Below are 27,217 nucleotides of genomic sequence, written 5' to 3'. Positions count from 1 at the left end.
GACAGAGTCATATTATTTGAGGAGAAAATTGAAGCCTGAGTGGACACCTCCTGGGGTTCCTTCCTTCTCACAGAGCCAGACATTTTGCAGTTGTCCAGGCAGAGGACGAGCCAATTTTAATAAGACTGTTCTACAGAAAGCTGAAAATGACTTAACAAATGATAAACTATTTACTGATTCTATGCCATTAGGCTCCTCCAAAGTACTTGAACAAGCACTTAAAGAAAAAAAAAAAGAACACTAAACTTCAAGTACAGCTCTTTCTGGCATACGCAAAGCTTCCTCTTAGTTAACTAGAATGAGGTTGTTTGGAGGTGGTTTCTGCATCACATTAGTAGGTATCAAAATAAAATTCTATGTTTTAACAATTAGTGGACAGGGATTTATTTTTATTCATTTTCCCAACTTTATTAAGGTATGATGACAAATAAAAATTGTACCCATTAAGTTGTACAATGTGATGGTTTGATCTATGTATCCATTGTGAAGTGATTACTTCCCAATCAGTTAATTAACATATCCATCACCTTAGTTAAACCCCTCCTTTTTATGTGAGAACACCTGCAATCTACTCTTTTACCAAATTTCAAATATACAATACATTATTATTAACTGTAGTCACCATGGTGTACATTAGGTCTAAGGAACTTATTCATTTAGTAACTGAAAGCTTGTACTCTTTGACTAATGTATCCCTTTCAGCACACCTCCCAGTCCCTAGTAACAACCATTCTATTCTCTGGCACTCTGTTGCTTATTTTCTTAGATTTTGTATATAAGTGAGATCATGAAGTATTTGTCTTTCTGTGTTTGGTTTATTTCACTTAGTATAATGTCCTCCAGGTTCATCTATGTTATCACAAATGGCAGGATTTACTTCTTTTTAAAGGCTGAATAATATTCCTGTGTTTGTGTGAGTGTGTGTGTGTGTGTGTGTGTTTAGTGTGTGTATATTTAACCACTCATGTGTCAATGAACTTAGGTTGTTTCCATATCTTGTCTATTGTGAATAGTGTTGAAATGGACATGGGAGTGCAGATATCTTTTTGAGATAGTGATTCTTATTTCATTTGGATATATACCCAGGAGTGGGATTTGCTAGATCATATGGTAGTTCTATTTTTAATTTTTTTAGGGATCTCCATTCTATTTTCCTAGTGATTAATACTGTATTATATTCCTATCAACAGTGTACAAGGGCTCCCTTTCTTTCCACATCTTTGCCAACACTTGTTATATATATATATTTAAAGATTTTATTATTTATTTGTCAGAGAGAGAGAGAGAGAGAGAAAGAGCACAAGCAGGGGGAGTGGCAGGCAGAGTGAGAGGCAGCCTCCCTGCTGAGCAAGGAGCCCAATGTGGGACTCGAACCCAGGACCCTGGGATCATGACCTGAGCCAAAGGCAGCAACTTAACCAACTGAGCCACACAGGTGTCCCAACACTTGTTATCTTTTGACTTTTTGGTAACAGTCATTCTAGTAGGTGTGAGGTAATATCTTGTTGTAGTTTTAATTTGCATTTCCTGGATGGTTAGTGATTTTGAGCATCTTTTCATATAACTGTTGGCCGTTTTAATGTCTTTGGAGAAATCTCTATTAAGGCCCTTTGCCCATTTTAATCAGATTATTATTTGGCCATGCAGTTGTATGAGTTTTTTGCATACTCTGGATATTAACCCCTTATTGGATGTATAATTTGTATCTTTTTTTTCATTCTGTAGGTTACCTTTTCATTGTATTGATTGTTTCCCTTGCTGTGCAGAGTTTCTGAGTTTGATTCAGCCCTACTTTTTTTTAATTTATTTTTTATTTTTTATTGTTATGTTAATCACCATACATCATTAGTTTTTGATGTAGTGTTCCATGATCCATTGTTTGTGCATAACACCCAGTGCTCCACGCAGAACGTGCCCTCTTTAATACCCATCATCAGGCTAACCCATCCCCCCACCCCCCTACCCTCTAGAACCCTCAGTTTGTTTTTCAGAGTCCATCGTCTCTCATGGTTCGTCTCCCCCTCCGACTTACTCCCCTTTATTCTTCCCCTCCTGCTATCTTCCTCTTTTTCTTTTTTCTTAACATATGTTGCATTATTTGTTTCAGAAGTACAGATCTGTGATTCAACAGTCTTGCACAATTCACAGTGCTCACCATAGCACATACCCTCCCCAATGTCTGTCACCCAGCCACCCCATCCCTCCCACCCCCCACCGCTCCAGCAACCCTCAGTTTGTTTCCTGAGATTCAGAATTCCTCATATCAGTGAGGTCATATGATGCATGTCTTTCTCTGATTGACTTATTGATGGTGAGAAATTTCTATCCCACAGGAACTCCAGGCTCTTTCAAATCAAGTAAAATGGCTGTGTCTCTGCCTCAGTGTTCTTGAATATTCTTTAACAGTTAGGAGGCTGGTCTGTCCTGCACACAGGAGACTCTAGAAGGTCATGTGGCTTAACCTAGTCTCATATATAGTATCAGGATGTAAACTCATTAAGAAATTAAAATTAATTATTACAAACTGGCTAAATAGAAGACAAATACTGGAATGGGAGAGAGTTGCTGAGTTAATTGGTTCGAGTTAGTAAAATTTGGAGCAACAGCACCATAGAACTCTATAGGACATATATCAGTTCCTTATATTAAGGCTAACAGACTTAGCCAATCAACACAACTCACACTGAGTAGATATGGAGCCTCTAGTTAATTGAAAAACATGGTTACAGTATTTTACACCTTCTCTTGTCAAGAGGTAGAGTCTATTTCCCAACCTGAAATCTGGCCTGGTTTCCTGCCTTGATTTGACCAATGGAATGTGGCAAAGATGATACTGCATGAATTCTAGAACTGAGGCATCGTTTGCTTTGCACCTTCTGCCTTTCTTGTATCGCAGAGTTCCTACTACCCTGTAAAGAAATTGGGCAAGACTACTGAATAATAAAATACCCCTTGGAGAGAAAGGCCCAGCGAAGCCAGCATTAAGGCCCTGGACATGTGAATGAGCCCATCTTAAACCCTCCAATCCCAAACTGCCAGATAACTGATGCCTCATGAGAAAACCCAGGTGAGATCAGCATGAGACCTGCCCAGCTGAGCTCAGCCCTAACTGCCGAGTCAGGAGCAAGTAAAATGTCCTTGCTTTAAGCTACTTTGTCATACAGCAATAGGTAACTGATAACAGAGTGCTCTATATAATGATAGTTTATCAATGGCCACATCACTGACCCTCTGCATACTTTTGATATAAAGATATACAATATAACTGGAGGAGATTTTCTGTTTTGTTAATGTTTCTTTTTAAGAAGCTGACCTATGAGAGATTAAACTGTTAGTGATTTGCCTCATCCCAGCCCCACTACCCTTTGGGTTCATCCCCTTCAGTTGCTGTTATAGCACCCTCTTCACCTCTCCACATCACACACATAATAAAGGACTAGCTAACTTTTGATGGAATGTCTGCATATCCTATTACCTCTAGTTATCCTTTCTAATGGGACACAGGTGACGGTCAGTGCCACACTGGAGCCCTGCATTGCTTCCTCCTTCTCTCCCTCTCTTCTTTCCTATGGAGATGATTAGCATTATTTTCACTTGTTTGAAGGTATATATTTTTCATTCTTATGGAGTTTCTGCCTTCATGGATCAGAAAACCAAATAGGTAATTTCCACAAAAATCCCTGGTCTCCTTTCCTTCTTCCCTCAAGTGACCTATTGCTAACTTTTCCCTTTGGTTGCTGTGGCCAAATTTCTGTGGTTCTACGACACAACTCCCTTGGCTAAATGTAGTACGGTGGCAATCCCAGGTCTCTACAGCAGCGCTCAAGTAACTTTCCAGTGCTGCTAATTAGCTGTGTTTCCTGCTTGGAGGCATTACATAGGGATTTTTATGCCAGCTGATAATAACATTTCAAAGGCAAGAGCTCTGCATTCTGTTGTCCTCTAAGGCCATGGTCATTTTGACATGGGTCCAGGTGAGTTACAGAGGTGTGGACACAGTCTTTGATGCAGATGAGAGCTTCAAGTGGAAACACACAGAGCAGTGAGAAGGGAGATCTAATCAACTAGAAGAAATGAATCAATTCTGTTATTCAACGGGGAGATTATAGCAGATAAATTCACAACCAAAACAGAGAAGACAGCAAGATGAGTGGAGTCAAATCACCACTTCATGACCTGTATTGTAGGAGTTATTCTAGTGACATTTGCAGATGTGTCTTGAGTGTTGGTCTCCAGGATATAGTAGGAGCAGAATATCTGAGTGCAGTGGGACTAAAGCAAGAAGAATGTTGGACAGTGCTGAAGAAAGTAGCTTTGATATATTATGATTTCCTGGGCTACACTCAGGAGGCCCAGGTTGGACCATCCCAGTAAAAGAAGTGTCGTGTAGTGGACATGAGCTGGATTGTCTAGAAACCAAGAGTCAACCCTATTGATTGTAGATTGGCTACCGGCTTGTTCCTTAACTTCAGTAATGCTATTTATCCTCTCTGCCCCTGGGTTTTCCTAACTTTAAGATAAACAGATTTTATAATCACTAGCAGTTTCACTCAGGTCCCAGCAATGGCAGTTTTCTACAGGGCTTGCTGCATTGACAGCAGTAGAAACAACCACTCTGACAGCATGCAGCTCAAGTGCCCATTTCTGTACATCTTTGTGCTATCTTGTCCTGAGCTGTCTCTACACATCTCCAGAGGAGCAAACTAGTGGAGAAATGCATAGGATGATGAGATTGAGATGTTTCTCTATGAATTTTATTCTTTTCCAGTAACTCTAGTTTAAACTCAACCTTGTGAGTAATTTGAGACTGACTCAGGTTAAGAAGTAGAGGACTACCAATCTTTGAGTGACCTCCACATTGATCTACTTTCAAAATACTCCGGAATTGTCATCCTTGCTTGAACTGGAGGTGAGCCCACCTTATTTCTAATTTGTTTGCTATCTGTGCTGGCCAGCACAAGGATGAGCAGACCTGAGAAGAGAAGAGAGTCAGCTGGTCACTAGATGATCTCTGAGGAATCTCTCATTTCTTACATTATGGGCTTGTGGTGGGGGTGTGGGCAGCGGTCAGTGCTGTGTGAGGAATAGTTGTGAGACTCGGGACACTACAAAGGCACCCTGGAATTTAGTTGCTGGTCACCATTGATATCCTGTTTTCTTTTTGCAGAAGGAGTTAAGGGGACAGTTTCACTTGCCTGCATGGAAAAGATCAGGTTTAAACTACTATTCTGCCCTTGTTTAAAAGTGGAGACTGATACCAAGTAAGGCCCCGAGAGACCTCAAGTTTTCAGTTAGGCAGAAAGTGAAAGACTGGCTAGGAAGGCTGGGCCACCAACAAGTGTCCCATCTTGTTTTCCATCTTTTTACTAACACTAGGAATTATCTACTTTTTAAATGCTTAGCTAATCTAATGCATTAAAAAGTGTCATCCATTTTCAGGGGGAAGATAAAATAAGGTCTTGTGTTAAAACTACCAAGAGTTTGGCATGGAGTGGGATTTAGAAGCATTGCTGGAATAACTGTCAGCTTCCAGGAGGGTAACTCAGAATCAATCGTTTGCTTGGATGAATTGCATCAGTGGGGAGATTCCTGGTGATAATCCCTGTGAAAGGAATCTAACTGCTTCCAAGCTGAGTTGCTTTTTATTAATGTAGATATCATTAACACCAGCATCAGGAAAAAGTCTAAAAAGGACATTTTAAACATATATTTAGAAACTTTTATGTATAGCAATGGAGAATTAGATAGTGGTCTTTGTTAGAGCAGTAACAGAACCATATGATTGTTAGGGTTTCCGGTTTTGTCACCACATTGTAAGAAAAATTTGTCTTCCCCTATGTATGTAAAGTAAGAGTGTCAGAAAGTACTTCATAGAGGAAGGAGTTTTGCAGAGTGGGCTGTTGAAGAATGGGAAGAACTGGAGAGATGTAATGAAGGCCCAGGCACTGCAGGCTGATTGAAGAACATGGAGGGAAGCCATGGGCTGGAATATTTGAGTGTGTGTGTGTGAGGGAGGGGTAAATACCATTTGAGTCCTGTCCAGGGAAGAGGAGGTGGTTCAGCTAGAGTGGGAGGGAGAGGAAGGAGTATAGCAACAAAGTCAGCGAATATCTTAGGTGTAGCTTTGATCTTTGCTATAAATTGGAAGATACATTATGAAGATATCTTTGGAAGATTTAAATCCCAAAGACAAATTGTGTAATTTCTCAGATCCACATACGCTGACATTTTGTAAAAGTGAAATTGATAATTTTTTTTATCTTGTACCTGTTCTTTTTAAATTTAATTTAATTTTATTATGTTATGTTGGTCACCATACAATACATCATTAGAAATTGATAATATGTTTACTGCAAGAATGTAAGATAGTGGGAAGAGCTTATAAAGTGAAAAGCAAAAGATCCCTTTTCCTGCATAATTTCCTAGTCCTTAGAGATAATTATTATTAACTTTTCTTCTTGCATATCAACCTAGGCATTGTTAATCCATTTTTTAATTTATTTAATTTTATATATGTAATTTATTTGTATAAATATTAAAAAGCCAGATAGGATAAGATGGATGCAAGATACTGCCCCCTCTCCTCCTGTCTATGTATATTTAGGTGAACTTTAGCAAAATAAATGGCTATGTAGTATACTATAGATGGGATCTACTAGAGATTATTCAACTAGTCCCTTATTTCTACACATTGAAATTGTTTTCAGGCTTTTGCTTTTATAAGCAACAATGCTTTAGTAAACATTTCTGTATCTCTCTCTCTCTCTCTTTTTAAGATTATTTATTTATTTGACAGAGAGAGACAGCGAGAGAGGGAACACAAGCAGGGGGAGCGGGAGAGGGAGAAGCAGGCTTCCTGTGGAGCAAGGAGCCCGATGCGGGGCTCGATCCCAGGACTCTGGGATCATGACCTGAGCCGAAGGCAGACGCCCAACGACTGAGCCACCCAGGTGCCCTCCCCTCTCTTTTTTAAAGATTTATTCATTTATTTTAGAGAAAGAGTGCAAGTGCAGGGTGGGGAGGGGCAGAGTGAGAGGGAGAGAGTGTCTTAAGCAGACTCTGTGCTGAGCCTGTGGCCCACCTGGGGCTCAATCTCAAGACCCCAAGATCAGGACCTGAGCCAAAACCAAGAGTCTACTGCTTAACCCATTGTGCCACTAAGGTGCAACTCTTTGTATCTTTTTTAAATTGAGGTGTAATTGACCTATTCTATCAATTTCAGGTGTATAACATAATGACTTAATATTTGTATATACTGCAAAAAGTTCACCACAATAAGAACTTTCAAGATTTACTCTCTTAGGAACTTACAAATAGCCAATACATTCCTACAGACTCTAGCCACCATGCTGTGCATTAATTACATCCTTATGACTTACTAATTTTATAACTGTATCGTTTGACCCCCTTCACCTATCTCACCCATCCTTCCGATGCCCCTCCCCTTTGGCAACTACCAATCTGTATCTCTTCTTTGTTCACTTTGTTTCTGTGCACACACACAGGTATCCAGATATTTTTCTGAGAAGTAGAATCACTGAGTCAAAGTATATTTTGGAAAGTATTACCAACTTGGCAAGTGTTTTATCAGTTTACTCTCCCACCACCAGTTATGAGACTACCTGTTTCCCCATTTCCTCTCAAACCCTGCATTTTGTCAAGTCTTTAAATCCCTGCCGATGTTATAAGAAAAACTAGTGTCTTGCTATTTTAGCATACATTTATTTAATTCAGAATGAGGTTAAGTATTTTTATATATATCAAGAGAGCCAAGTGTAAAGACCGATATTTTCACTTTTACTCTTTCTCTTTTACTGGCATTTATGATTTATCGTTGTCATTCCGGTCTCACATTCCTTCTTCTCTTTGCCCCAAGCAGAATGCCCTCCACTGAACCCATAACTGTGTCCCTCTCACTAGAACTTATTTTCCTTCTATGGGATGGTGCGTGCCATGCTCTGGCATCCTCTACACCTCTCTTTCCTTCCTTCCTTTAAATAACTCATCTTGCCTTGCTAATTCATAGCTATGAGACATTTACATATCAGGTCTTTGGAGAAAACTTACAAAGATTTTCATAGACCTTGCCAATGTGGTCATGGATATGGTAACACTATACTGTGATATGTCCAAGTTATGGAATGTACTGTCACTGCATTATTTCATGTAGTTAGGTAATTTCTGAAAGCCTATTAATTCGTAGTCGTTTATGAGATATGACTATGAAACAATGACAGGAAAAATACAACAGAACTATCAATCTAAGTAAGTAAAAGGATCCTTATTCTTTCATTTGCCTTCTGGTGATGAAACACGATGAAGATATCTGAATTGCTTTGTGACCGAAATGGTCTCCAAGAGCACACATCAGCCTTGGTCTAGTTTTCTGACAGTGATTGAATTGCCCAAGATTAAGATCCGTGCCATTTCTCCTACATCAGTTTCTCCTTACTCTCCTCTTTCAGGTGGTAGGAGCGGTGTCACTGCTGACAGGCCATGGATGAAGGCAATCACTCAGCGGTGTTGGAGTTTGTGTTCCTGGGACTCTCCACCTCACCTGAGATCCAGCTCCTTCTCTTCCTCTTTTCCTGTGTGTACTATGTGGCCAGCTTGATGGGAAACCTCCTCCTCCTGCTAACTGTGACCTCTGACCCTCGTTTACAGTCCCCCATGTACTTCCTGCTGGCCAACCTTTCCATCATCGACTTGATATTTTGCTTTTCCACAGCTCCCAAGATGATTTATGATCTTTTAAGAGAGTGCAAAACCATCTCTTTCGGGGGCTGTGTAGCTCAGATCTTCTTTATCCACGCAGCTGGGGGCACTGAGATGGTGCTGCTCATCGCCATGGCCTTTGACAGATACGTTGCCATATGTGAGCCTCTCCACTACCTGACCATCATGACCCCACGGAGGTGCATTTTTTTTCTAGTTGCTTCCTGGATCATTGGCTTAATTCATTCAGTGACTCAACTGGCCTTTGTTGTGGACTTGCCTTTCTGTGGGCCTAATGAATTAGATTTTTCTGTGACCTTCCTCAGTTTATCAGACTTGCTTGCAGAGAGACAAACAAATTGGGATTCATGGTTACTGCCAACAGTGGCTTTATTTCTGTGGCCTCCTTTTTAATTCTAATCATCTCTTACACCTTTATTTTGGTGACTGTTCAGAAAAAAATCTTTGGGGAGTATGTCCAAGGCCCTCTGCACTCTGTCAGCTCATGTCACTGTGGTTGTTTTGTTCTTTGGGCCATTAATCTTCTTCTACGTGTGGCCATTTCCCACATCACATCTGGATAAGTTCCTTGCCATCTTTGATGCAGTTCTCACTCCTTTTCTGAATCCAGTGATCTACACTTTTAGAAATAAGGAGATGAAGGTGGCAATGAGGAGACTATGTTCTCAGTTTGTGAATTAGAGTAAAGTCTCTTAAATATGCAAAGGATTTGGGCTTTGCTTATGTGAGAGACTTAGAGATCATGGTTTTTTTTTTTTGCATTTGTTTGTTTATTTATTTATTTATTTATTTATTTATTTATTTATTTATTTATGAGAGAGAGCAAGAGAGAGCACAAGTGGGGGGAGGGACAGAGGGAGAGGCAGAAGCAGACTCCCAACTGAGCAGGGAGCCAGATGTAGGACTGGATCCAGGACCCCAAAATCATGACCTGAGCCGAAGCCACACACTTAACCAACTGAGTCACCCGGGCGCCCTGGTCATGGTTTTCTTATCTCACCAGTGGTCTTACCTTGATATGGTGCCAAATAGAATTAGTATAAATGTGAAAAAAATCCCCTTTGAAAGGCAATATGTGGCTCACTGTTCATTTTTTAGTTTCTCCATGTTAAATAGACTCTCTTACTTTAAAGATAAGGATTAATTTTTACTTCATCTGATTTGTCTTACTATATAGCTGGTTTGTTTTCTATCTTTGCAGCTCATTATCTCTTAGCTTCCCTCATTGTTCTATTGCTAATCTGTTTTTTCAGGGTCCAGTTAAGGAGTAATCATACCAGTTAATTTGAAAGGAAAAGTTTGGTGTAAAGAATGGTTTGCTAAGTAAAAGCTGTTAACTAGATTTTGAAAAAGGATGAACTGTGAGATATCACAGACATAGCATTTGTAGGAAGCAGGTCTCACTCCTTGGGATGGAAAATGAAGGAAAGAAGTTAGAATTACTAAAACCTAAAAATAAAAAGCTATTAAAATCTTGGAGGAAGGACCTGTGGAGTTGAAATTCACATATCTGAGGAGGGACTGCTGCTTGGCTGGTGCTAGAGTCTCTGAGCTTAGAGGAGGGCAGGGACACCACCCCTGATGCAAGGGTGCTGCAGTCTAACACAGGTGTTCCTGAGGAGGGTGTGATGAGGTGACCTCCTCTAAGGTTGGAACGCAGCTGCTGCCTAGGAAAGAAACCAAGGTTGCTGAGGTGAACTGTGTGGTTGGGTGATGCTCACAGGCGTGGTGAGCAGAAAGGAAGCGCACAGGCAGCAAACAGGAAGGAGCAAGGAAGTCCTTTCTTCCTCTTCCAGCGTGCAGTCTCCCTCTAGTGCCCCCTAATGGCAGAGCTGGCCAAAAAGAAATGAGTTTGCAGAGCCTCAGCTCCTGCTTCTGGACAGAGTACAGAAGGATAGCTTAGACCTGAGAGTTAATAGTTCATAGAGCCCACACAGTTACTTAGAAAATTATTAAAATTCAATTAGGGAGGATCTCATGGTCTTTTAGCTTTAAGGTAAATCATCTCATAGAGTTTCCCTATTTTAAAAAGTTTCAGGTACTGGAAAATTAATTAGCTCAAGATCCTAAAGGGACTATATGGAAGATTAAAATCCAGAGTCTAGGTTGCCAGCTTCCTGGTCCTTTGCTGCCTTCTGTCACTTTAGATCTTATTTCCTCAGTGGCTAAGTGTCATGTATCCACTGGGCTGTTAAGTTGTCAATGACGGGTACCAGTATATTATTCACCTTGTGTCCTGAATGTCTGTTTGCCAAATTGCAGAGCTTCAACAAATGTTCATGAATGATTTTTCACTTAATAAATCTATTCGGCCTTATTTTTAAATTTGTCTTCTGATTTCTTGTTTCATTTAAATAGAGCTTTCATTCTGGACAGTTTTAGTGTTACCAAGAAGTTGCCAAGGTATTCCAGGGAGTTCCTATGCAGCCCTCGACCAGCTTCAGTTTCAACCGTTTCTTCTAATGTTATCATCTTATATCTCTGTGGTCCATTTGTGGTACACTGAGAGATCAACACTGGTACATTACTATTAACTTGACGCTAGACTGTATTCAGATTTCACCAGTGTTTCCATAAGTAGCCAGATCCTGGAGACCCCTGATATTCTAGGCATTCCCTTTTCACATCTGATTCATAAGAATTCTGGGGAAAGAACTTGGGTGCCAGGTGGAGCCCCAGTGGAAATATGACAGTGGCTGTATTCTAACCAGTGTGCATATATTTTAGAATTTTAACAAATATGTTCATTACACAGCTGTATTTCAGCTGAAATTAACATTATTGGAAAATGGGTGTTGGAGAATTTGTGGCAGGTGACCCCAATACTTGTATAATCATATGCAGTGGCCCTGAGGTAATTTGGGTGTCTGCCATTAGGTATTAGTGATCAGATAGTCAAAAAGTTGTGCATACCCACCATAGATTACTCTGTGATATTTGGGAATAATAGACCTGATGTCCACATAGGAACTTGGGCTAAGTGAAATAAAACATTTAGAATGGCACATATATTTTATATGTATGTGCATAGAAAACATTCTGCGTGTTTTATGATAGCAAATGGAATACTGTCGTATGATTGCAGGGTTCTTGTCTCACCAAGTCAAAGAATGAATCTCATGGACACAAAAAGGTGAAGTGGAGTGAAATTTATTAAGTGAGGGTGAGAACAGAAAGGAAAGAAAAGGCTCTCTGGAGTGAGAGGGGTCCCAAATGGCTTGCCACTGAGGGCTTTTAGTGTCGGCCTTTTATTGAGAACTGACTGGGAAGCTCGTGCCTTGAGATATTTGTGCTGTCTTGGTTTGTTCCCTTATCTCTTATTCTGCTCTGTTTCAGAGTCTCCACCTGCCAGGAACAGTTTCAGAGCCTAGTCAGGGAGTCAGGAGCCTCCTAGCTCTCCTGCTTATGACTTAGCCCTTTCCCTACTCATGGGACAGGATCTGTGGGCAGAAAGAGCTGTACTGAGATTGTGAGGAGTGACTGATTGTATATTTTTTAACTAGTGGGGGTAGGGATAGCACCAGTCTCCAAGGAATCTGGAAGCAAGGCTTTTAGGACCTTGAGGAGCCAGCTTCTGCCAAGATAAGGTTACTTTTAAACATTAAGACATTAAGGCAGCCACAAGTTCCTTGAGGAAGGTCACGCTCTGCATGCTTCAGGTATCTGTCAGTGGGCTACAAGCTGTAAGATTTTATTTTATTTATTTTATTTTTAAAAAAGATTTTATTTATTTGACAGTGAGAGGGAGAGAGAGTGAGTGAAAGAAAGTACAAGCAGGGAGAGTGGCAGAGGGAGAGGGAGAAGCAGGGTCCCCACTGAGCAGGGAGCCCGATGTGGGGCTCTATCCCAGGACCCTGAGATCACGACCTGAGCCGAAGGCAGGCGCTTAACCAACTGAAGCACACAGGTGCCCCTGCAAGGAGATTTTAATTTAAGCTGCATTTCTTTTGCCTTTATTTCCCACATCAATACCATGCTACACTTAAAATACACTAGAATGGTTGCCTCTGAGGAAAAGGAATTAGAAAGAGAGAATGGATATTAATGGGAATAAATAAGTAAAATAAGAGAGGGACCCTCCGTAAATCAATGCTGATAACGTACCATGAACTGAGGGATATGATTACCTCAATCTCTGTGCTTGAAGCTAAAAAAGATAGACACAAGTCCTGTTACTTTCTCTTAATATTTTGAAGTGAAGTTTCTAATTCATATTATAGGAATATGATTTCAAATAACAAGCACAGTAAGGGACAATGGAATTATTTCAGTGACTGGATTTTTTGGTGAAGTTCAACAAATACATTGATTGTCCCCTTGATTGCAAGACAGTGTACAAGCTGTTTTGGAAGAAGCAAATATGAGTGAGACAGAGCTGTATCTTCAAAGTGGTTATTACAATGCAGTAAATTTATTATTTATAAGAGTCACATTGTATGCTCTTTTTTACTAGAATTTTTTTTATCTCATTCTTTCACTTGCCTAGTTCATTTACATTTAGAGAAAAATCTATATTTATAAGGCTGTTCCATATAATTTGTATAAATCTCTTGGAAAGTGAATATTACCAAATTATCCAGGGATGCTTTTATTATTCATGATAGGATTTAAAGTGGCAAAAAATTTTGAGATTAATTTTCTTAAAGACTCTAGTGTCATTCCTTGCCCCTTGTGACTCATTATCAACACTTCCCTTTGTTGCTTCAATCACAGTGAATATATTTTTAGGAGACAATTTTCTTGATTAAATGACTTGAGTTTTGCAACCCCAGCTCACAACAGCATTAGTTGGTCATCCAGTTCAGTTATTTAGCTATATTTTCCATTTTCAGAAACACTTTATATACCTCTGTGTGTTCGCGATAATAGTCTGTGAATAGCTCCAAGGGAAGGATGGAGTGAAGCTGACAAGAGGATGAAGGTATTAAACTAGATAAACTTCAATGACAAGGAAAACTCAGGTAATGGTTTGCTGTTTGTCTATTTCAATTATGTTTTGGCCCAGAAGCAGGAAGAAACAGGTGGTGGTGGGGAGGTGATGAGCAGAGCAGGAGAATAAATACAAATGGTTGTCAGCATGAATAACTGAATTAACCTTAAGTTTTAACTAGGATTTGGAAGTGACTTGGAGATTCAAAGATGCAACCGAAGGTATACTGCAGAGTCTGGAGTCCACGCTGTGGTCAGGACCAGGATGCAGGCTAGGTTGTTAACTGTACCAAGGGATCTTTAGGGAAAGTTACTAGCACTAAAATTAAATACCAATATGTGTGCCATCATAACCAGCTTACTTTACCTCTATCTTTAGGGAACGAAGAAATAAAGAGAAAGTTCATTAGGTATATGTGATAAGTGAAATTAAAAAAATAAAACCCCAATTTCATAGAATCACGATGGAGAAAGTATAATTAAAACCTGCTTAGAAGAAAAGTATCTAGGGAACTAACTCACCCTAAACTAAACTAATGTAGTGTAGGTTAAAATTAGGTGGTGGAAGGATGGAGAAAAAACTAGGGAACTAAATATGTAATGTTCCACAACCAGTAATCAATCCTCCTGATTTTGTTTGTGTTCTTTAAATGTTTGTTAGAATTTTTTCTAGGTCACTGCAGTGAGATGTTTGGTGGCGAAATGGGGGTGGTTAGGCAGAGTGCCAAAGATGAAGACATAGAGGATAATCCCATGGAGGAAGACTAAAGGAATCGAGGTGGTTAAAACTAAAGGGCACAGACAAGTGATCTTTATTTGCTTTTACCAAGTTCAAGGATATCAAACATTTATCTGAGGGAGTTGCTGACAATGTCTTTATGTTCACAGAGAAAGAATCAAGTGGCCATCAGCTTACTTAAAGAGATGAGAGATTTTCTTTTCGTAAGGATGAACCTTTGGACTATTATGTTAATAAAAAGCAGGATGCCAAGGAAGAAAATGCATTTTCAAACCGTGTGAACTGTAGAGAAACTGACATGTCCAGGATGGAGAAACAAAAGAAAGGAACTGTGTCAGAACACATTTTTAGATCTCTTCCAACTGAGTGATTTTATTAATTGGGGATAATGAACATCTTTCTCTCTTTTTTTTTCCGGAACATTTTAAAATGTAAAATTCCCCTGAATCTATTGTAAGGAGTTCCCCAATTCTGATTCCATTTAACTCAAACATTTATTTATTTATTTAAGATTATTATTTATTTATTTGAGAGAGAGAGACGGAGAGAGAGAGTGAGTGCATGAGCAAGGGGGAAGGGCAGAGGGAGAAGGAGAAGCAGGCTCTCTGCTGAGCAGGTAGCCCGATGGACATGGGGCTCGATCCCTGGACTCCAGGATCATGACCTGAGCCAAAGGAAGGTGCTTAACCAACTGAGCCACCCAGGTGACCCTAAATCAAGACCTTTAAATGATAATACCATAAGGAGGGCACTTGATGGAATGATGGAATCACTAAATTCTACCCCTGAAACAAATAATACACTATATGCTAACTAACTTGAATTAAAAAGAAAATAAATGATGATTTCATTAAATGCTGCAGAATCTGGGTTTTCTGCATACCATGATCATTTACATAGTCTAAATAAAGAATCGCTGTAATTCGTGTCGTAATTCTTGAGTGTGAAAGCTAGACAGAACTAGAGAACTGAGAGTGGAATATCTTCTAATGGCAATGGCCTTAAAGGAGCAGTGCTGTTTCCATGGAAGTCTGCAAAGTCCCAAGGTGATTGAGCACCCAGAACCTAGTGTCTCTTTCTAGAAGCTGTTGAATAGTTGAAGACAGGACCTGGGTAAGTTTCCAGATTTCCCATTTGTGAGTTGTAGTATTTTGTCTTTTTTGTTCTTTGAGGGATCTAAAGTAGGTACCTTTTGTCTTTGGCTCATTTATCCTTCTATTCTCAGATTTAGCTCTCATTTCTGGAGTCTGGCTCTCCCCTCCTGAGCTCATCTGTTCTTGCCCTGTCTTCTGCAGCAACCAATCCAAGCTCATCCTTCTTGGGTAATGAGTCAGGTTTAAAATGAATCAGTTATGGGGCGCCTGGGTGGCTCAGTTGGTTAAGCGACTGCCTTCGGCTCAGGTCATGATCCTGGAGTCCCGGGATCGAGTCCCGCATCGGGCTCCCTGCTCAGCAGGGAGTCTGCTTCTCCCTCTGACCCTCCCCCCTCTCATGTGCTCTCTCTGTCTCTCATTCTCTCTCTCAAATAAATAAATAAAAAATCTAAAAAAATAAATAAATAAATAAAATGAATAGTTATTTCTTCATTGTGGAAATCATTTCTTGCACACATAAGATCTCAGTGAAGGAGAGCCATTGGGTAACTTATTTGTTTGTCTATAGTAGCATGATATGGCACCTTTCCCTCAAGCAAGTAAGTAAAACTAGGGGATGCAGTATGTTAGTCAAAAGTTAAGGAATGCAGTATGTTAGTCAAAAAGAAAGCAACTCTAATGCTAGTAAGAAGCAATTCTGAGCCGCTGGACTTTTGAGATTGCATATCTGAATGAGCTTCCAGTCTGCTATTTCTTACTGTTTGCCACAATTTTCCCTCTAACTGACCATCTTGGACTCCTGCAGCATTCAAAAACCCAATTTCCTGTTGTCTTCCTTTTTGTCATCTTTCCATCAATTTCCTTTCTGATTTTAAAAATGTATTCTACTTTCTTTTTCTCTAAAATTGTCCTTCTTACCCTCTGGCTAGACTCTAGTTTTATGGAAGCTTTACACAGAAATATATATATATATGTGTGTGTGTGTATATATATGTATATATTTTTTTCCTGATTGACTCAGTAAATCCTTTATTGATTTTGTTAACCCTATTCCTTACAAACTTATTAATAGTCAGGTTTATCAGTATTTGTTTTATCTTCTCACTTGTTATTTTCTTTTTTTAGAGAGAAAGATAGAGTGTGTGAGCAAGTGAGGTGGGAGGAGAACAGAGGGAAAGGGAGAGAGAGAATCTTAAGCAGGCTTCATGCTCAGTGTGGAGTCTGACGTGGGGCTTGATCTCACGACCCTGAGATCATGACCTGAACTGAAATCAAGAGTTGGATGCCTAACCGACTGAGTCGACCAGTGGCCCCATCACTTTTTTGTTTTGTTTGTTTTTGTTTTTGTTTTTGCTCTTCACATTTCAATTTGGAGGAAGCACCACTTATATTTTCAGGTCATAGTATATTCTCACTGTTATTCCTACTTCATGGAAGCCTTGGAAGAGTTTTGGCTAACACACTTTTCCCTTTAGCGATCAAAAGGAAGGCTTTTTGCCTTATTTTTCTGCCCATTCCTAGAAAAATTTTGATTAGTTAGTTCATACTTCATGATATGGAGGTTTGGTTTTAGGTCATAAAACAGCTTAAACAACTTTTACTTAAAATTGTCCTGCTAACTGCTACCTAATACTTGTTGAACGAATGAGTGAATTAGCCAAGAAATCCACCCAGCATCATTTCTGAGCTGCTTTTCAGTCAGAATGAACAACTATGGTACACAATTCACCCCAAGTGTCTTGTACCATATTTAAGGAGATAAAACCCATGCATATTTATCAGAAAACCATTGAAAAATTACTGTGACAGAAATCATAGATGTAAAAATTCAGATAAAAAATAAGTCAGAATACTGAGAGGAGACTCTGTGAATGTGGAAATTGAACTGGAAAGAAGCAGAGTGTTTGTGACTCTCTGTATTTGATGAATTGCAGCATTTCTTCAAGTGTTCTTATCCTTTCGAGGGAAGGGAATCTGTATATAACAGACCAGAATTGCATTTTCTGTCATGAATATGGACTTCACAAAGGCAGGAATTCTTGTCCATGCTGTATCTTCAGTGCCCGGAATGGAAGTTGGCATTCTGGGCGCTCAAAAATATTTACTGAATTAATGAACAAAAGTCATTTCAAAATCATTCAGAGAAGCACTCAGGATGAAATGATATACCTAGTTGTCCAAGAACATATTGATTGGCTGATTATCTTGGATAATCCAAGGATAGTTTCCTCATCATTGGTGGATATTAGTTGGTCAGACTTGGTCCTAGATATAATAGGAGTCAGAAGCATCTTATGTGTAGTTTCAGGGAGAAGGTCCTGATGCACTACCTGTCCTTCCTCCTTCAATATCTCTTCCATTTTCCTGACAGGCTCTCTGAAAGTTCTTCTGTCAGATTCATTGCTTAGTGATAAAGTTTTCTTCTTCCTCCCTAAAACATCTGTTCACTAGTGAGAAGTTGTGGTGTACAGAATAATGGCCCCAAAATATCCATGTGTTAATCCCCGAGCCTGTGAATATATTACTTTACATGGCACAAGGGACTTTGTCAACGTGATTAAGAATTTTGAGATGGGCAAATTATCCCGGATTATCTGGATAATGTAATCATAAGAATCCTACCTTACAAGTGGAAGGCAGGATGGTCAGAGTCAGAGAGGACATGTGATGACAGCTGGCAGAGTTTGGAGTGATGTACTCTGAAGAGGGAGGAAGGGGTCATGAAGTAAAGAATGCAGGCAACCTTGGAAGAGGAAGGTAGTGGATAGTCTCCTAGGTCCTCTAGAAGGAATGCAGCTCTGCTGACACCTCGATTCTAGCTTGGAAGACCCATTTTGGCCTTCTCATCTTCAGAACTGTCAGATCACACATTTGTGTTTTGGTAAGCCACTAAATTCCCAGTAATTTGTTACTGCAGAAACAGAGAATGAACACATATAGAATTAATACGAAGTTCTATTTAGGGCAAAGAACATTCAGTGGGAGCCATAGGTTCTTGATCCTCTATAAACCCTCCTACCAATTGACTTTGTGATAATGAGCTGGTCACCTCATATAGCTCTTTCTATATAAATTATTTCATTGGTATAACATGGAGTCATGGAGTTGTACTAAATCAGAAACAGCCACTGAGCAGTGGACCTCTGATGATTTATTTCTGGTAGTTTTTTTTTTTTTTATCCTTAAAGAACTGTAATTGTGTCCTAGCTACCCATGCTGCAGTTTGGCTACTGTCCCTTAATTCTTTTTGTGCCCATTATCCTTGTAATTCAATTGTGACCCTCTCTCAATTGCAGACACAGATACTGTCTGGCTGTTTTCAGCAGTTCTATTTTCCTGTTACTCTTTTATCCATTCCAAATGTATTTTGAGAAAGAAAAAAGACTGTTATGTGGGAGAGTTCTTATCTTGGGGGCTCCAATGACTCTCCATCTCTGTCTTTGTCTGTCTGTCTACTAGTGGAGGAGATTATTTGCCTCAGGTCAACACATGTGTTATGTTAGAAATTGTGAATTTTTTGGAAAGTAAGCATAAGTAAAAGATAAAATATTTTTTTTCCATTTGAAACATATACAAGGCTTTCTATTGGCTATTTTAAATTAATAGTTGAGACCCTGTATTTCATTTGATGATAGAGTTCTCTTGTGAAATAATTATGTTGTGTAGTTAAACAATTGCATGATGAGGCTTGGGATCCTATGATAACTCCTGACTGGTACCACAGAATATATGATTAAGGTGAACTTTGGTGGATTATGATGAACTCTCATGACTGCACGAGTCATTCTTAAGTACCTGTAATTTCTTCCTTCATTCAACCAGTGTGAAGCACTCATTAAATAAGTGGTTGTATTAGTCACCACTGGTGATTGTGATGGAGGTGGGGAATACTCATATGAACTAAGATGATTCCTATACCCAAGAAACTACACATTAATTTGAGAAATGGAAATTTATATAATTGGGAGAGGCAGAGTGAAATCAATGCTAACAGTGCAGAGAGAGTAGAGAGACTGAGGCAGATCTGGAAGCTTTCACAAGGGAGGGAGCATTTGAACTGGGACATGAAATTGGGACAGTAGAGAATAGAATGAGAAATTTTGAAAGCTGAAAGAAGGAAAACGTTTAAAGTCTAATCAAGCAATAGGAATAACAGAACAGAGACTTTGAAAACTGTATGCTATGTATGAGGAATTGTTAGGTGACTTATATGAGTGGCTGAAGTCCTATCCATTCATAAGAAGTCATAGTCAAAAGTATTTGAGGTTGACCTTGTATGCTACTGAAGTAGAATGGAGGGCAGGAGAAAATAAGAAATAGCCATGTGATAGTAGAAGAAAGCAGAAGGGAAACAGGTCCAGAGATGGACCTGTTGTAGCAGTTTTGAAATCATACTGGCATTGGGAACCAGCTGGCCCCTCTAAGTAGAAGTCCAATGTGCATGTGATGAAGATTATTTGGCTGTGGGAGTTGTTAATATGATGACTGTTTTCATGGGCTGGAAGCTTCCTTTTGTGAACACCAATACTTGCCTAGGAAATTGTTTTTCATTTTCTTTCTTCCTTTAGGGAAACATGAAATTTAATCCTGGTGTCTGAAGCAAAAGACAGAATGAACCAGTCGATAGTATCAGAGTTTGTGTTCCTGGGACTCACGAATTCATGGGAGATCCAACTTCTCCTTTTTGTTTTCTCCTTTTTGTTCTACTTGGCAAGCATGATGGGAAACCTTGTCATTGTGTTCACTGTAACCTTGGATGCTCATCTACATTCACCTATGTATATCCTCCTGGCTAACCTCTCAGTCATTGATATGTTGTTTTGCTCAATCACAGCCCCTAAAATGATTTGTGATATTTTTAAGAAGCACAAGGTCATCTCTTTTTGTGGATGTGTTATGCAGATTTTCTTTAGCCATGCTGTTGGGGGCACTGAGATGGTGCTGCTTATAGCCATGGCCTTTGACAGATATGTGGCCATATGTAAGCCTCTGCACTACTTGAGCATCATGAGCCCAAAGATGTGTCTATACTTTTTAGTCACTTCTTGGGTCATTGGTCTCATCCATTCATTGGTTCAATTAGGTTTTGTGGTAGATTTGCCTTTTTGTGGCCCTAATGTATTGGACAGTTTTTATTGTGACCTTCCCCAGCTCCTCAGACTTGCCTGCACAAACACCCAAGAACTGGAGTTCATGGTTACTGTCAATAGTGGACTCATTTCTGTGGGCTCCTTTTTCCTGCTGGTCATTTCGTATGTCTTCATTTTGTTTACTGTTTGGAAGCATTCCTCTGGTGGCTCATTCAAGGCTGTCTCCACGCTGTCAGCTCATATCACTGTGGTGGTTTTGTTCTTTGGGCCACTGATGTTTTTCTATACATGGCCTTCTCCCACATCACACCTGGATAAATATCTTGCTATTTTTGATGCACTTCTCACTCCTTTTCTGAATCCAGTCATCTACACCTTCAGGAACAAAGAGATGAAAGTGGCAATGAGGAGACTGTGCAGTCGTCTTGTGCGTTACAGGAAGATTTCGTGAATGGATGGTATGGGATATGAAATCACAGATTTTCCCTCATGCTGGTTGTACAAAAGACATTATGCGATTTTAGAAAAATCCTCAACACTTAGGACATGTTATACGCCTAGAAATCTACTATCTATGATATTATGATATCTATTTCACCATTAATTTAGAAGTCATGTTTTTCTTTGATACTTTGTACATCAAAGTGCTAAAAAGTGAATAATATATGTTTTGTAACCTACATGGTTAGGAGAATGCTATCATGTAATTGAGTAAATAAAAAGGTTTTATGTTTTTCCTACATTGGACAGATTATTCTATTGATAGACAAATTATGTATTTATATTATCCTCCATCTACTTACTATTCAAGTTTATATCTTGATTTCAATTCTCTTTGTTGCTATTCTGTTTGCTTCTTATTTCTCCATTTTCTGCATCCTTTGCATCCTTTATCAGGCACTCTGGAAATTGTTAACCCTATGTTAGATTTTTAAAAGTTAAAGGTAGAATGAATTGTCAATATCTTTTGTTCTAACTCCTTCTCTTGCACTAGCTATAACCCAAGAATTGAGGGGTGACATCAATTAGCCCAAGGCACACAGCCAGAAATCACCAGAGATCCAAGTACCAGAAACCATGTTCCTGGTTGCCAGGTTAGTCCCCCTTCACGTTCAAATGATTTTGTATTTGAATTTCTGTGCATGTTCTAGTCTTTCAGCTTTTCTTATGGGTCTGTTTGTACAAAGAGCTCTACATGTCTTATGTGTATTCCTTCTTTCTGGTAAACTGTCATTACATTTAACACTTCCTTACTGTTTCTAAATCTTTTCTTAGTTTCTACCATGACCATACATTTCCTTGTTCAGGTCCTACCAAAGCTGAGTCTTAAACCAAAGCATTAATTATGAAAAACATGTTTAGAATTCATTAATAAGCAGGATTCTTTTGTCTACAGTGGTATCCAGAGATTTTTTTTAAATTTTATTTTATTATGTTATGTTAATCGCCATATATTACATCACTAGTTTTTGATGTAGTGTTCCATGATTCATTGTTTGCGTATAACACTCAGTGCTCCATTCAATATGTGCCCTCTTTAATAGCCATCACCAGGTTAACCCATCCCCCCACTCCCTCCCCTCTAGAACCCTCAGTTTGTATCTCAGAGTCCATAGTCTCTTATGGTTCATCTCCCCCTCCGATTCCCCCCCTTTCATTTTTCCCTTCCTACTATCTTCTTCTTCTTTTTTTTTTAACATATAATGTATTATTTGTTTCAGAGGTACAGGTCTGTGAGAGATTTTTGATTAAATTCTATTTTGTAGGCCTGAAGTCCCCCCAAATACTTACAACTAATGATGTTATTTCTTTTGTGGGAAAGAATGTCACTGATTAACTTTGTACTCTGCTTAAGTGACACTAAGATCATTATATCTCTTCCAGGAAGAGAAATTAAAATATTTCAGCAAATTTTAAAATGAGATATTTAAAGAATATGTATGAAGAGTTTTTTCCATACATTGTGCAGCTTCTTATTTAACAAAATTACTAGACAATGGAACGGAATGCATGCACTAATTGAAGTTTCCTTCATGAGGCAATGAAATAATGATCGTTTGTCATCATTTGTGTTCTAGGGGAGGTAATAAGTGAGGTGACTCATATGGTGCTTTTTACAATCTAGGTATTGTTCTCAGGGCTTTACTTTGAATCTTATGGAGTAGATACTCTCACCATTTCCATTTTACACAGGAGAGGTCTGAGGCACGAAGATGTTAAATATTCTGAGTTGTATTAAGTAATCAGACCGGACACAAAGCCTTGTGGTTTTGATGCAGGATCTGTAATCTTAACTCTTGCACTATAATGTATCTCTGGTAATAAAATATAACAGAATAACTGTTTTACTTGAAAACAACCTTGTGGGCTTCCTCTGGTGACCTCATCACCAACAAAACCCAGTATTTATGGGGTTAGTAAATTTACAATTATTTTTTGTGTATGTAAAACCAACCAGGTACTTTGTCCAAGGCACTCACTACTATCAGGGAAGTTGAAATGCCAGATTTCCCCTGATATACTACAGAGGAAGGAGCATAAAGCCTCAAGATGTTTGAATGGATCTATTATGTGTAACCTACTTAGATAACCCCTAACTCTATCCTTCTGGGAGGGGCTGGGGGGCATGGCATCACCAAGATTGCTTTAACAAAAATGCCAGGAGGGAGGGCTGTGCAACAGCTCAGTGAGTATATATGACAATGATTCTCTCAATACTTTCCCCAAAGGTACCCTTGACCATGAACTTGCATAATCATACACTAGGAATAAAGGAATATCACAACATTTTGAGGACTATTGGGCACAGAGTCTGAGTTGAAAGGTATACTCAAATCCTTAAATGGTCATTGTGATCCCTTATTTGAAGGGAGGCATGTGGGAGTTAACTATATACAAAGTCCCAGTCTAGATCTGGTGCGTAGTGGGTCCACCAAATTACACCCCTCCCACCCTGTGATCATTACACCATTTCCTGGATGTATAATTTGAATACAGTTGTACCAACGACCAATATATTTGGTCACTGGTACAACTGCCACACTGTTTCCTTGCCCTGTGGTTTTCAGGTACTGTAGAGGGGAAGGCACTGAGTGTCACATCCATACACTCAGACAGTATTCTATTTTAATTTTTTATTGTTATGTTAATCACCATACATTACATCATTAGTTTTTGATGTAGTGTTCCATGATTCATTGTTTGTGCACAAAACCCAGTGCTCCACACAGAACGTGCCCTCTCCAATATCCATCACCAGGCCAACCAATCCCCCCACCCCCTCCCCTCTAGAACCCTCAGTCCATTTTCCAGAGTCCATCGTCAGACAGTATTTTAAAAAAGTACATTATATTCTGTAGGGATAGTGGTGGCAATAAGATACCCAAACAATATAGGAAGGGTGATCTCCATCCTCTGTCTATTTAATTCACCACTGTGGCCCCTACAAAAGTCAGGCAGATCTTGGAAAATGACAATGGACTATTGTAAACTCAGGTCAGTAGTAACCTCACTTGCAGTTGCTGTACCAAAGGTGGTATTGTTGTTAGAGCAGATTTTTTATTTTTTAAAGATTTTATTTATTTATTTGAGAGAGAGGGAAAGAGCAGGGGGAGCAGGGGGAACAGCAGAAGTAGAGGAGAAGCAGATTCCCCACTGAGTAGGGAGCCCGATGAGGGACTTGATACCAGGACCCTGGGATCATAACCTGAGCTGAAGGCGGACACTTAAGCGACTGCGCCACCCAGGCACTGTAGAGCAGATTAACACAGCCTTGGGTATATGATATGTGGTCATTGATCTGGTAAATTTTCTTTTCCATCTTTTTCAGAAAGTAGAGTTAGAAACAGAATTTACATGGAATGGACATCAGTATCTATTTATTGTTCTACCCTTTGTCATAGTCTGAAGAGAAATGGATCATCTGGATAGGTTATATATATTTAAGATTGTCTATTATATTAATGACACTACACCATCAAACCAGATAAGGAAGAAATGGCAAGTACATTCATGCTTAGGTCATACATATGTGTTGTCAAGGGAGTGAATAAATTGCATAAAGAATAAGGAAATTGCCATATCATTAAAATTTTAGGATTTCAGAGATATGGATCAAAGACTTAATCATAGGAGAAAACACAGGCAAAAAAAGGTCCTTGACATTGGTCTTGGGAATGATTTCTTGGATAAGACACTAAATGGATGGGCAACAAAAGCTAAAATCAACAATTGGGAAGGTATCAATCTGAAGAACTTCTACACAAAAGGAAAAGAATCAATAAATTGAAAAGCCAACTTACACAATGGGAGAAAATACATGCAAATTCTATAACTGATAAGGGGTTATTATACAAAATAATAAGAAAGTCATATAACTCACAGCAAGAAGCGATTAATCCAATTAAAAAAGGATAAAAGCCCCGAATAGACATTTTCCCAAAGAAGACATACAAACGGACAACAGACCCATGAAAAGTTGTTCACCATCACTAATCATCAGGGAAATGCAAATCAAAACCACAATGAGATTCACCTCACACCTGTTAGGATGGCTATTCTTTTTTTTTAAATTTTTTAATTTAAATTCAATTAACATATAGTGTTTATTAGTTTTAGGGGTAGAATTTAGTGATTCATCAGTTGCATATAACACCCAGATGGCTATTCTAAAAAAGACAAGAAATGAATGATAGCAAGGATGTGGAGGAAAGGGAACCCTTTTGTACTGTTGGTTGAAATGCAAATTGGTACAGCTGCTAATTTACAGTAAACATTATGAAGTTTGCAAAGAACAATATGGTGGTTCCTCAAAAAACTGAATACAGAATTACAATATGATCTAGCAATTGTACTTCTGGGTATATATTGAAAGGAAATGAAATCAGGATCTTGAAGAGGTTTCTGTACACTCATCTTCACCGCAGCATTATTCACAGTGGCTAAGATACGGAAACAATGTAAATTTCTTTCAATGGATGAATGAGTAAAGAAAATGTGGTATATATACAAACTGGAATATTCAGCCATAAAAGGCAAATCCTGCCATTTGTGATAACATGATAAACCTGGAGGCCATTATGTTAACTGACATAGGTAGAAAAAGACAAATAATGTACAGTATCACTTATATGTGGAGTAATTTAAAAAAAAGAAGCTGATGTTATAGATACAGATAATAGAATGGTGGTTGCAGGGCTTTAGGGGAGGTAGAAATGGGGAGATGTAGGTCAAAGCGTACAAACTTTCAGTTGTAGGAAGATAAGTTCAGAGGATCTAATGTACAATGTGGTGACTATAGTTAATAATATGGTATTGTGTACTTGAAGGTTGCTAAGAGTAAATCTAAAGAATTTTTATCACAGACAGACAGACACAGACACAGAGACACACAGCCCCAAGAGTTTAGTATATGAGGTTACGGATGTGTTAATTTTCTTGATCTTGACAATCTTTACACAGTATATGTGTATATTAGGTCACCGCATTGTAAACCTCAAACATATACTATTTTGTTTGTCAATTACCCTGAATAAAGTTTGAAAAAAACTGTAGGAGTTCAGTGGTCTGGGGAATGTCAGGACATCCTCTTAAAGTAAAGGAAAATTACTGAACTTTGCACCTTCCATCTAATAAGGAAGCACAGTGTCTGGTAGATTTCTCCTGTTTCTGGAGGAAACATATTCTATAACAGGAATAGCACTCAAACTCATGTACTAAAAGATGTGAAAGGTTCTCAGCTTGAGCAGGGTACAGATCCGGAAAAGGTTTTATTTGCTAGCATTTCCAGATTTGATGCAAATAACCCTTGTACCTGGACCATCCTACTTGGCATACCCTAACAGGTGTTAGAAAAATTGGTAGTGAAAAAAGAAAAGCTGTGAAGTTTATAGCAAGCATCAACTGGATCATCACAACACAATTTTTTTATAATTCTGGACCAACCATTTCCTCCAAGGATTACAGTTCAGGTGCAATACAGACACACATGATAACACAAAATATCACATCATACCATGGATCCACGTTAAAGAAAAGGAGGTGTTGGCACATGAACACTGGATCTATTGGTCGTATCAAACTGTACCAACCAGAATCTGCTGGTCTAACAGAGGAATGGAAGGGCTTACTGCAGGTGCAGTTGAAGCAGCAGCTTGGGCTTGATATTTTGAGATATATACATATATAGACACAATAAATAATTAATATTTAAACCTTCTAATGGAAAGAACTTCAAGGAATACCTTTAATTGTATGCTTCCCTTGGAAGGAAAGGATAGCTGTGGTACAAATCTTACCAATTTGTGGCAGGCCTAATTGTTTGGTTTGTTCAGGGACTAAGAAAGAATGAGTTTATACAATTATTGGCATGGAGTTCTAGGGAGAGGTAGGTAGCTGGACCTCTCAGAAAAACAGAGAGAATGACAGTATTCATGCCCATGTAAGAGCTTAATTGAGGTTACTCATTGTACATGAATAAGATGACCTGCCCCTGTGGTTGTCAGTCAGCCTCTTTCCGCAGCTGTTTTAGAACTGCTTAAGTGGCATTAAAGCATAGCAGCGGAGTTGATGTCTCTGCATAAAATCAGTTACTTGAATTTCCCATCACTAAGGCTGATTTGCTTACCATT

General features: G+C 39.0%; 2 protein-coding genes and 1 long non-coding RNA gene across 3 annotated transcripts; all 3 read left to right on the top strand.

Annotated features, from left to right (window-relative positions):
- The first annotated feature begins 2,899 nt into the window (after positions 1-2,899).
- LOC112833270 (uncharacterized) lies at positions 2,900-15,206 on the top strand. Its single transcript, XR_003210583.2, has 3 exons — positions 2,900-3,067; positions 13,569-13,697; positions 14,554-15,206. It is a non-coding gene; the product is annotated as an uncharacterized lncRNA (long non-coding RNA).
- Positions 8,497-9,417, top strand: LOC112833269 (olfactory receptor 4F6-like). The gene is given in 3 exon segments (XM_073877440.1): positions 8,497-9,016; positions 9,019-9,170; positions 9,172-9,417. Coding segments are annotated over 3 exon segments (918 nt in total).
- A 4,903-nt stretch (positions 15,207-20,109) lies between the features above and the next one.
- Positions 20,110-21,039, top strand: LOC112833334 (olfactory receptor 4F15). Its single transcript, XM_025884431.2, has one exon. It carries the CDS (start codon positions 20,110-20,112, stop codon positions 21,037-21,039), a length of 930 nt encoding a protein of 309 aa, XP_025740216.1.
- The last annotated feature ends 6,178 nt before the right edge of the window (positions 21,040-27,217 follow it).

The sequence above is a fragment of the Callorhinus ursinus genome, unplaced genomic scaffold (assembly GCF_003265705.2).
Source record: "Callorhinus ursinus isolate GAN/ISIS: 27379988/994484 unplaced genomic scaffold, GSC_fseal_2.0 scaffold25, whole genome shotgun sequence".
In the NCBI taxonomy this organism is placed as follows: Eukaryota; Metazoa; Chordata; class Mammalia; order Carnivora; family Otariidae; genus Callorhinus; species Callorhinus ursinus.
Note: the sequence above shows the minus strand (reverse complement) of the source record. Positions and strands in the feature narration are given on the sequence as shown.

Bases quoted from the DNA above. Each gene is read 5' to 3' on its own strand.
- LOC112833334 (XM_025884431.2), top strand. From the start codon at position 20,110: ATGAACCAGTCGATAGTATCAGAGTTTGTGTTCCTGGGACTCACGAAT.